The sequence below is a fragment of the Schistocerca americana genome, chromosome 7 (assembly GCF_021461395.2).
Source record: "Schistocerca americana isolate TAMUIC-IGC-003095 chromosome 7, iqSchAmer2.1, whole genome shotgun sequence".
Taxonomy (NCBI): domain Eukaryota; kingdom Metazoa; phylum Arthropoda; class Insecta; order Orthoptera; family Acrididae; genus Schistocerca; species Schistocerca americana.
The window spans coordinates 258,159,991-258,172,017 of record NC_060125.1 but is presented as its reverse complement, the minus strand read 5'-3'; the positions used below and the strand labels follow the sequence as shown (position 1 = coordinate 258,172,017).

The 12,027-nt window shown below is 41.9% G+C and overlaps 1 protein-coding gene across 3 annotated transcripts in view; it reads left to right on the top strand.

Moving 5' to 3' along the window:
* Positions 1-11,620, top strand: part of LOC124622560 (protein croquemort-like) — an 86,983-nt gene extending 75,363 nt beyond the window's left edge. For all 3 annotated transcript variants that reach the window (XM_047148299.1, XM_047148298.1, XM_047148300.1), the window contains exon 9: positions 10,932-11,620. In XM_047148299.1, coding sequence (XP_047004255.1) covers positions 10,932-11,145 — 214 coding nt within the window. In that variant the 3' untranslated portion in view covers positions 11,146-11,620. The remainder of the gene's footprint in view (positions 1-10,931) is intronic.
* Positions 11,621-12,027: the final 407 nt, after the last annotated feature.

Here is a 12,027-nt window from a genome sequence, read left to right as displayed (position 1 = left end):
CCTTTACTTTTCGTCAGGCAGTTAATATTCACCAACAGGAAAGTAACTTTGGTTCTGAGTCGGACGACACAATCCTGACAGGAGGGAAAGTTGTACTGATACAAAACAGAAGACCGGACCGCCAAAGATAGTATCTCAGTTTTTCGATGAGTTGTTACTCATGAAGCACTCACCAGCTTTTTTTAATACTATCCAATATTTCAATTGCCTACATGCCTCTCATCTTCAGGTGAGTGACAAAAGTTACGGGATATCGTTTTACACATATACGGATGGCAGTAATATCCCTTACACAAGGTGTAAAAAGGCAGTGCATTGGTGCAGCTGTCATTTTTTCTCACATGATTCTTGTGACGAGATTTCCGACGTGATTATGGGAGTGCGATGGGAATTAACAGACTTTGGACATGAAATGGTAGTTGGAGCTAGACGCATGCAGCATTCCGCAATTGTTAGGAAATTCAGTATTCCGAGATCCACAGCATCAGGAGTGTGCTGAGAATATCAAGATTTCAGGCTTTACCTCTCACCACGGACAACGCAGTTGCCGACTGCCTTCATTTAACGACTGGAGGCGGCGGCGTTTGTGTAGAATTGTCAGTGCTAACAGGCAGGCAACATTCCGTGAAATAACAGCAGAAATCAATGTGGGACGTACGAAGATCGTATTCGTTATGACAGTGCTACGAAATTTGGTGTTAATAGCCTATAGTAGCAGACAACCGAAGCGAGTGCCTTTGCTATCAGCGCCTGCAGCGCTTCTGCTTGGCTCATGACCAGTCGGTTGGACTGTAAACGACTGGAAAACCGAGGCCAGGTCAGACGAGTCCCGATTGCAATCGCTAAGAGCTGATGGCAGGGTTCGAGTGTGGCGCAGAGCCCACGAAGCGATAGACCCAAATTATCAAGAAGGTACCGTGCAATCTGGTGGTGGCTCCATAATGGTGTGGGCAGTGTTTGCATGGAACGGACCTGGCCGTCTGATCCAACTAAACCGATCATTGAGTGGAAATCGTTATGTTTGGCTACTTGGAGACCACGTGGAGCCATTCATGGACTTCATATGCCCAAACAACGATGGAATTTTTATGGGTGGCAATGCGCCATGTCACCGGTCCACACTAGTTCGTGATTGGTTTCAAGAACTTTCTGGACAATTCGACTAATCATTTGGACACATAGATCGCATCACATTTATAGCATCGAAACATTATGGGATACAATCGAGAGGTGTACCGCTCCCCTTAGTCCCGGGTTCGAAATCCGCCACCGCTTGTTGTTGTTGTTGTTGTTGTCTTCAGTCCTGAGACTGGTTTGATGCAGCTCTCCATGGTACTCTATCCTGTGCAAGCTTCTTCATCTCCCAGTACTTACTGCAACCTACATCCTTCTGAATCTGCTTAGAGTATTCATCCCTTGCTCTCCCTCTACGATTTTTACCCTCCACGCCGCCCTCCAATGCTAAATTTGTGATCCCTTGATGCCTCAGAATATTTCCTACCAACCGGTCCCTTCTTCTTGTCAAGTCGTGCCACAAACTCCTCTTCTCCCCAATTCTATTCAATACCTCCTCATTAGTTAATTAAGCCACCGCTTAAATTTTGAGTAATAATCAACATGTCGGCCGAAGATTTCTGGCCTAAGAAATCGGTCTCATTCTCCCAATGGCCTTGTCAAAGAAGGTGGAGGAGCGGACACAGGTACAGGGCACTCTCTTGTTCTTGGGGTAAGAAACAGCCCCTAAAGGCGGAAGAATCAGTAATTGTCAACGACATGAGGATGCAGAAGGCAATGGAAACCACTGCATAACAGACACATAATGTCTATCTTCAGAACATGCGGCCTGTAATTGAAAAAGTGTCATGATGACCTCTCTATTGGCAAAAGAGTCCGGAATAGTCCCCCTTTCGGATATCCAGGAGGAGCAAGCTGAAGATGATGAGATAGGGTAATACAGTACGTACAGGAAGACGAAAATCTAATAGTTCTGGGGCTATAGAATACATTTATAGGGGAAGGAGTAGAAGAAAAGGTTGCATGAGAATATGGGCTTTGGGCAAGGAATGAGAAAAGAGAAATACCAGCTGAGTAATATCGAATACTCTGTTCAAGAATCACAAGAGGAGGAGGTACACTTAGTAAAGACCGGGTGAAACGGGAAGATTTCAGTTAGATTACGTCATGGTCAGGCAGAGATTGCGATATCAGATATTGGATTGTATGGCGCACCCAGAACAGGATATAGACTCAGATAACAATGCAGTGATGATGAAGAGGAGGCTGGAGTTTAAGAGATTGGTCAGGAAGGATCAATACGCAATGAAGTAGGATACGGAAGTACTAAGGAATGACGAGATACCCTTGAAGTTCTCTAAGACTATAGGTAGAGCAATAAGTAATAGCCCTAAAAAAGGGCGATAACAGAAGTTGGGAAGGAAAACACAGGTACAAAGAATGTAACTGCGAAGAAACCATGGATAACAGAAGAAATATTTAAATTGATTGATGAAAGGAGGAAGTACGAAGATTTTCCGGGAGACTCAGGAATACAGAAATACAAGTCGCTGAGGAATGGAATAAAGAGGAAGTGCAGGAAAGCTAGGACGAAATGGATGCATGACAAATGTGAAGAAATCTAAAGAGAAATGATTGTCGGTAGGACTGACTCAGCATACAGAAAAGTCAAAACAACCTTCGGTGACATTAAAAGCAATGTAATGCGCTATGTTGATATTGCTTCCCACATACCAGTTCTCAGATCGTGCAGTAGTGTTTCAAGGACTGCTCTAGGATTCTCGGTTGACCATAATCGTGTGTATTGTGTGTTAACATGATCAGAGAGGTGGAACCAGTCCTCGTCTATATAGAAGGTGACGTCAAGTAGAACAGTGGCATTACTCCTAAGAAAGAGATGTAAACCATTTGCAGTACGGGATTCACTTTTCATGACCCGCATCTTCCAGTTCTTGCACTACTGTCGCTTCATATGGCAACAATTTCAGCGTTTGCCTAATACATCATGCGTGGTTGCAATCCCGATATCCTGTTCTTGTGGCAACTTGCGCAATGATTTTTCTGTACTCTGCTGCAAAGAGTCAGAAATCTCCAGCAACTCCTACTCGTTTGGTTTAGATGGTCTTCCAGTTCGTTCGACATCTAACACTGAACCTACCCATCGAAATTTCTTAATTAGTCGACGAATCGCATTGCGCTGAGTTACGGCTTTCCCGGGAATTTTTCAGCAAATTCCTCCTGCAGTTAATCCATCTATCTATCACTTTATCGAGACACATGTTCAACAAAATAATACGTTCCTCATTTGAAAGCACCATAATTTAAAAAATTTGACATCTGAACGGTGCACATCGTATTCAATAGCTTTCATCAGTTGATCCAAACAGTTCATGTTACTCAACCAATTAAAGGACCACACATTCGGGTTACTAATCGCGGCTTTCCGAAGCATGCCATTTGCCAAGGAATCTCAGCCCTTATTACGAAGCTTCACTACGAAAATGGACTGCTATGTTTAGCAGCAACTGCAATAGATCTCCATATTCCCACGAATACATGCAAATAACAAATTTCAAAAAAATGGGCACTGTAATGTAGTAACTTGTTTTGAAATGCTTTCCTTGCGGATCGTATGTTACTTAATACAATATATTATTTTATCCACTGACGTTAAGTGGGTTCCTTTCATCATTCCAGTGTCCTAATACAAGGTGTTTTTTCGTTTTGTAGTTCTCAATTCATTTTTGATTCTTTAGTCCTATCGTTTAACTGCAAGTACAGTACTTGAAGTACTTGCAGTCTTAACGTGTCTAGAAAGTTTTCGATATCAGTACTGCCGATTACCATAGCTTTCTTTACGAAGTGTTTGAATGAGTATAACTATATAATAGATTTGTCCTGAACATTTAAATTAAAACATACACTTAACATTATGACACGTCATTTGTTTAGGAGTTAAGAACTTTAATAATGCGTGTGATTGTTTCATAAATAACCCAAATTATCAGATGTACTCCATGGCACCGTAAATATTACTACGAACTTCCCATCAATTCTAATTCTACAGAAAAAGTTTCAAAATGCAAATCCCTGCAAAATAATAATATAAACTGCAACCCTGGTCTCAGCTTCACTTCTCAAAGTGGCTCATGGTCCCTGAATAATTGTAAATTCTAACGCAAGGTTCTTACACTGCATGCGCAAAGTGAAACGAAACAAAACCACACAAGCACGCTTACTGGTAACTAGAAAGGCGAGTTGCAGCCACGCGTGCATACCACCACACTTCACATGCGATTCATCAGATTGCTTGGGATTTCCCTGCCATCAGCGATCAGCGACCGATCGCTGCGATTTGCGCTCACACAAGTGGTCTACGAAGCGATCGCATGCGACGGATCGCTGTGATCCGTCTTTCATGTGCTTCGCCCTTAAGCAGTCTCGCTTCTATGAAAACACAGGTCTGCAAACGTGGTTTCGAATTTCCAATGTAATCTACAGCGTGGTCCATCTGAAGCTTCGGATGAGATTATCTCGAAAACTATACATCGGGTAAAAATAGTAGGTAAGACAAGTTCGTAATCTGAAAGGGGGACATCAAATGATACTAACACGTGACCCCCAGCCCCCGCCCCCTTGGGTGGGGCGGGGGATTACTTTTAAATCTTAAATGGAAACATCCATTTTTTTATTGCAGATTCGGATTCTCAATAAAAAGTAATAAAGTTTTGTCTGAAAATTGTTTTAAACCATTGACAGATGGCGCTGAAATCGAGAAAAATTAAAATTGCGGAAGGACTCTGATTTATTTAGAATGATTGGAGAAGGACGCATCAGATCGATACAAAATGTGCACCAATTCTTTCATTACGCCAAATTAAGCTATTTTTTTTTTACAAAACGTATCCTACCTGCCGCAGTTTTTAATGGAGGGAGGCGGAATGGTATTAAAATCTCCTTAGGGAACTCTTCACAATTACATTACTCACCCGACTTTGGCGCTACCGTGGCCAAACTGCGAACTATGGCTCAGTATAAAGGTCAGTGTAATGCGATCAGACGGCACTTCACTTTCAGATTGTGAACTGTAAACATCAACTGACGAAAGTAAATTATTCTTTAGCGGAACATTGCTCACTATCCTTCTGCATAGATTGTAGATATGATGTTAATTTTAGGTGAATGCCATAACAATTACGCTGCAGCTCCTCAATTGTATGCAGATCGTTTCCCAAACAGACGACATCCCAGCGAAAACATTATTCGAAATTGCACTCAACGAGCTCGAAATGGCTATATGCACCGCCCCCCCGTCATCGCGAATACAATGAAAATGACGCTCGTGCCCTCACCGTTCTCGCCTGTGTTCAGCTGGATCCCGAAATCAGTAGTCGTGCGATTCACAGACAAACTGAAATACCGAAATCAACTGTTTTGAGGATTTTTACGGCACATAAATATCATGCGTATCATATCACACTGACACGGGCATTCACGCCAAAAGATATGCAAATAAGCGTGCATTTCTGCCAATGGGACTTGGAAATGATAAGAGGTGACAATGACTTTTTTAGATACATTATGTTCACCGATGAAGCCATTTTCAAAAACAATGGCGAATTAAATCCTCAGGATCGTCGTTATTGGTCCACAGTCAATCCATACTGGCACAGACCCGTTGACAATCAACACAAATGGTCGTTAATGGTCTGGTGTCGAATTTTAAACGGTTACTTGATAGGACTGTATTTTTTGACCAAAATGTTACTGGGAAATCTTATTTACAACTTCTCCGCAATGATTTGCTGGAGCTAATGGAAGATGTTGATTTAGAAACTAGGCAAAGAATGTGCTTCTAACTGGATGCAGCAGCTCCCCATTATGGTAAAAATGTGCGGAACGTTTTAAATTTACGGTGCCCTGGTCGGTGGATAGGACTCGGAGGACCAATTCAGTGGCCTCCACGTTCACCAGACCTAACATCTCCTGACTTTTTCTTGTGGGGGTATTTAAAAAATATTGTTTATGAAAGACAGCCCACAACCCGAAACGATATGGAGCAACGTATCCGAAGAGCGTGTGCAGCCATACCACGGAATGTGCTGCTCAAAACTGCGGACAACTTTCGCAGGCGATTGACTTTATGCATTGAAGCAAATGCGGATAATTTTGAACAATTTCTTCGTGGCTAATTTCATTAATTAAGCACCCCAACATGTCAGAGGCAAGGTGACTCACACTAATGAAGCACCCCAACATGTCAGAGGCAGGGGGACTCGCACAAATGAAGCACCCCATAGGAACGTCATTCTACTACGTCCATGTCGTTGTTCCTGGGTAACGTTAAAAGTAGGGTACAGTACATTTCGTACAAAAATAGCTTAATTTGGCGTAACGAAAGAATTGGTGCACATTTTTTGTCGATTTGATATGTCTTTCTTTGATAATTCTAAATAAATCAAGAGTTGTTCCCCAATTTTACTTTTTTCTCGATTTCAGCGCCATCTCTCAATGGTTTAAAAATATGTTTCCGGAAAAATTGATTCCTTTTTTATGGAGAATCCAAATCTGCAATAAAAATGGGTGTTTCCATTTAAGATTTAAGAATTGCCCCCCGCCCCACCCAAGGGGGCGGGGGCTTGAAGTCACGTGTAGTATCATTTGATGTAACCCTTTGAACTTACGAATTTTTATTGCCCACTATTTTTACCCGATGTATAGTTTTCGAGATAATTTCATCCGAAACTTCAGATGGACCACCATTTTTATGTTCCAGTACACAGCGACTTGCCGAACGCACCGTATTACAAGCTTTTTGTTTTTTTGTTTTTTGGTGAGTGGGCAACAACGAAAATACTTACGGTAAAAAAATGTAAATGCTGCATTGCTGGCTGGGCTATTTAATGGAGTGGGTTCAGCAGCATAGCGGCAAGGGCGTTCTTTCTCAGCGCACATTGTCCCCTTTCCTTCTAGAAATGTGATGGTTGTACCGTGTGTGTCTTTGTGGAGTGTAGGAGAGTTTAATGGATGGATGTATAGTGCACTGTTATGTTGGAGTTGTCTGATGATGATGAGAGGAAGATTAGGTTCAAAACCCGGTGTCGGCATGTGGCGTCTTCCGGAGAACGCAAAGCGGGTCTCGAAGCGATGATGATTGTACAGTACGTTTAAAATATGCCATCTCTGTCAAAAGTTTTACTCCAAAACCCCTTAAACGAGGGCCACTCCAAAAGAAATGCACACTATTTTTTTTAAATCCATCTTTTATTTTACATGTTTGAAAGTTTTATAGTGTGTAGATACATCGTTTAGGAACAATATTTTCATTTCTCCACATAATTTCCATCCCTCTCAACTGCCTTACGCCATCTTGGAACCGGCGCCTGTATACCCGCACGGTAAAATTCTGGACCAACCTGTTGGAGCCATTGTTTGGCAGCGTGCACAAGGGAGTCATCATCTTTAAACCTTGTTCTACGAAGAGAGTCTTTCAGTTTCCCAAAGAGATAATAGTCACATGGAGCCAGATCAGGACTGTAAGGCGGGTGTTCTAGTGTTGTCCATCCGAGTTTTGTGATCGCTTCCATGGATTTTTGACTGACATGTGGCCGTGCATTGTCGTGCAACAGCAAAACATCCTGCTTTTGCCGATGTGGTCGAACACGACTCAGTCGAGCTTGAAGTTTCTTCACTGTCGTCACATATGCATCAGAATTTATAGTGGTTGCACTTGGCATGATGTCCACAAGCAAGAGTCCTTCGGAATCGAAAAACACCGTAGCCATAACTTTTCCAGCAGAAGGTGTTGTTTTGAATTTTTTTTCTTGGGTGAATTTGCAAGATGCCACTCCATTGATTGCCTCTTCGTCTCTGGTGAAAAATTATGGAGCCATGTTTCATCACCTGTCACAATTCTTCCAAGAAATTCATCTCCACCATTCTCGTACTGTTCCAAAAGTTCGCTGAATACCGTTTTTCTTGTTTCTTTGTGAGCCACTGTCAACATACTGGGAACCCACCTGGCACAAACCTTTTTTAAAGCCAACACTTCCAGTATTCTGCAAACACTTCCTTCCCCTATCCCAACATAGCGTGACAATTCCTTCGCTGTGATTCGTCTGTCAGCAGTCACCAATTCGTTAACTCTCTGCACATTGTCTGGAGTGTGCGCAGTACGAGGCCTGCCGCTGCGAGGACAATCCTCAATATTGCCGTGCCCGCTTTCTTCACGTAACCTGCTTGCCCACCGACTAACTGTACTGCTATCGACAGTAGCATCTCCATACACCTTTTTCAAGCTCTTGTGGATGTTTCCCACTGTCTCGTTTTCCCAGCACAGGAATTCTATGACAGCACGTTGCTTCTGACGAACGTCAAGTGTAGCAGCAATCTTGAAGACATGCTGTGACGGCGCCACTCACGGGAACAGGTTGAACTACGTTTGAAAACAAGCGGGAATGATTTATCTACACACTGTAAGACTTTCAAACATGCAGAATGAAAACTGTATTTTTACAAAAATAGTGTGCATTTCTTTTGGAGTGACCCTCGTATATTCAAAACTGCTCACTGGTAATGAAACTGTCTCTAAGGTAATTCTGTCTATTCCTTGGTAGCATCAATTCATGCAATGGAAATAATCATTTTAAGTCCAAACCTTAACGAAACATTTGATGAGCTGTTGCTCGAGCCGATGTTTGGACGTTGACACAAAAAGCAGCAATAGTCATATTACTTTATTACTAGTGCTGCGTCGTTTACCAGTCATGACAGGATGGACTCGGTCAAAATTACGTACATAAGACTTTTTACAGTTTTTCATATAGTTTATGAAGAAAATTGTACACGGTAACGATATATATATAACAGATGAAAAGAACATTATTTTGTCCAGTCACACTGTTGACTGTTGAAAAATTCTTCTGTAGATTATAAAGGATGTTGTTTCTCTAAGTCCTGCGCAGTTTTCCTTTTGAATGCTGCTGGCGGCAGACATCACAGATCTCGAGACAGTGTATCGGACGTTTCTTGTGTTTCACACAGTAGACAGTTTGGTACTTCAAAGTTCCTCTTGTTACTTGTGTTATAATTATGAATTCCTTGCCTCATGCTAAAGTCTCCTTGGTTTTCTTTTCCACTGAGGAGGCACAAAAATACATACATACATACATACATCCGCCATTATTCCTAAATGGGTGAATATTAGCTTGCAGTGTTCCAGTCTTCCTGAATGCAGCATCAATACGTTCTTGCAGCCTGAAGAGTGTCCCCATATCAGCAGCCCATAATTAATTAATGTGGCTATGAAGTAGTGCACAATACACGGTTAGGTACTGGTCAGTTAATACACCCTTTAGTGTCCTCAAAAAGTACAGTACATGGGAGAGATTGGAACGCACGCACACTGTATGCACATTCCTTGATAGTTTGCTGTCAGCGGGGAAGCCGAGCAGTTTGGCAGCCTCCACATTATCCTGGCATCTAACGGCCCTGAGGCTGTTATCAGATGATGTGTTTTTGCTTCGTTCGTCTTCATTTTATTTTTGACTAACTACTCTTTGACGTTTTCAAAGAGCACATCTGTTGCTTGCAGAGTTTGTGATGAAGTTTTTTCTTTGACAGAAAGAGTGATGTCACCTGCAAGCTGTAACACGTGATTGTTACAGCCTGTATCATTGAGATAAATAAGAAACAGGAGAAGTCCTACGTCAGATCCCTGGGATACGCCATGCTCCAATTTTTGTTCTTGGGCTTTTGCCCCCTGCACTGATACCACCTGCGTTCGGTTTTCAAGATAATATTGAATAGTTGCCAAATAGCAAGCACAGTCACGAAGAAGTTTATCGGAAATAATGTATGAAATCATAAAATTTACCAGGGTGGTTTGATAAGTCTCATAAAAACTCAAGAAAAAATCTTTGTTTCGTAAACAACTCACCCTACTTCTCGACATTGTCTCCTTTGAGAGATATACACTTTTTCATCTCTTTGGAAAAATAGATTATGTCAAAGCATGCAAAATATTCGTTGACCGCAACTATCACCTCATCATTTGATGAAAATTTGTTCCCAGCAAGCCAAAGTTTCAAGTCAGGGAACAGGAAGAAGTTACTTGGGGCTAAGTCTGGTGAATAGGATGGATGAGGAACTAACTGAAAGACCAATTCATGCACTTTCCCCACTGTTACCGCTAATCCAAAAGTAAACGGTTTTCAATGATGGTGCGGAGTCCGCGTGAACCCCGTCCAGCTCAGTTTTGATTTGTGCCGCAGTCCAACACTTCAAATACAAATGTTTAATCACAGCACAAAACACTTTTTTCTTCATCTTGAATCGCAATCGACACACTGACCAATTCAAAGGGCTGTCAATAATGAATTGTACGCTGCAAATTGCTGAAATTCTTTACACGATCCTTCGAATAATCAAGCTTACCAACCATGAATGTGCAACAAAAGTATTCCATTCTTTCGTGGAAATTTACCGGACCTATCAAACCACCCTCGCAGGTCTGGTATTAAATGAGCATTTTGTCGTTCCTCCTACGAGTATTTAGTATAAGGCAAAGCAGTAACAATTTTATGTCGAGAGTAAATATTTGACAGAAATACGAATTCCACAAGGAGGAAATTTTATTTTTCTCTTATCTTTTGGTTGCACCGTTATTAGTGATTAATGGACCTTCAGTGAAATTTCGAGCTATTGTTGTCGATTCTCTATAATTTAGCCCCTGCGATATTTTTTAATCAAATAATGCTTAGCACTTAAAATAATGGCGTCGGGCTTCATAACGAATTGGCTCGTACTGCGGGTTTCCAAGGGTACAGCTAGCGCTGTGAAACGATGTATTCAGCAGAGGAGTATATTTTATTAATTACATTTTCGTTCTGCTTTTTATCAGTTCTGTTTGTCCACAGGTTCTACGAAAAGCTGCCCGGAAGAATTTATTTTCCGGCTTTCTGGTTTAATCAGAAGGCAGTATTAACAGAAGATTTAGCTATGCTGGCAAAGTTTATTAAGAATGCGCCTGCCCTCGGTATGGGTCTTTTCTTTGGCATGGCAGGCATCGGCTTGATAATGGTGTTCGTCGGCGGAATCTTGACGCTGCGCCATGGATGGAAAGATTCGTAACTGGAGCATTCCCCCGGAATAAACTGCGCCTGGAGTCGCCGGTATGACATTTTGTGTCGGATATGACAAGTGCAGTGGACGAGGACTGTCTTGCTAAGTACGCCTCACGACGTGCATACCATCGAGCCACGGCTGTCGCTCCGGCGGCATCAGATTCAGCAGAATCTGACATAAGAAAGACAAGACTAGACAAATACTTTTCTGAACGAATTCTCAGTCCTGGTACAACCTAACACAGAGCCTGTGGTGTATATCACCTGCCTGAAGCTTCTTTTGTGATTTTTAGGGGTTCTCAAATGACTGCTTGAAGTTATGCACTCGGGAGAGTCAGATTTAATGTCTGTTATGCCACACAGTCTCAACCAGCCGTCGCTTCATTACAGCAAACACTCGACTGCCCGTTGAAAATTTGATCCTGGGACTGAATTTGACGCTGGTGTAGATGCTTAATGCTAATTAAAAAGTAAATATACAAAACTGACTAATATTTTAATTTCTTCAATGTTATACGTTTGTTACAGAGTCTTTGTGATACTTTTATACTGCCAATTATCTTGTCTACCACGAGCACTTTTTCTTTGCCTGTCAACAGCGTCCAGCTCAGCCGGACGAGTTGAAAGAATTCAGCACCTATTAGTCACTGTAGTTAGACAACTTTTAACGCTGTAACAGTCAATGTGTAAGACGTAACTTTTTGTGTACTGTTTTCTACATCATAAAAATATACACCAATCGGCTTTTTATGACCATAGAAAGCAAATTTCATTAAGTATTGAAGTTGCCATTTGCTATGTGTGTCCACCGTAGTGGATGGAGCAGTCAATAAGGCAACAGATTAGTACTCAGGAGAACGGAAGCCTAACTCTACACTTGGCTATACTG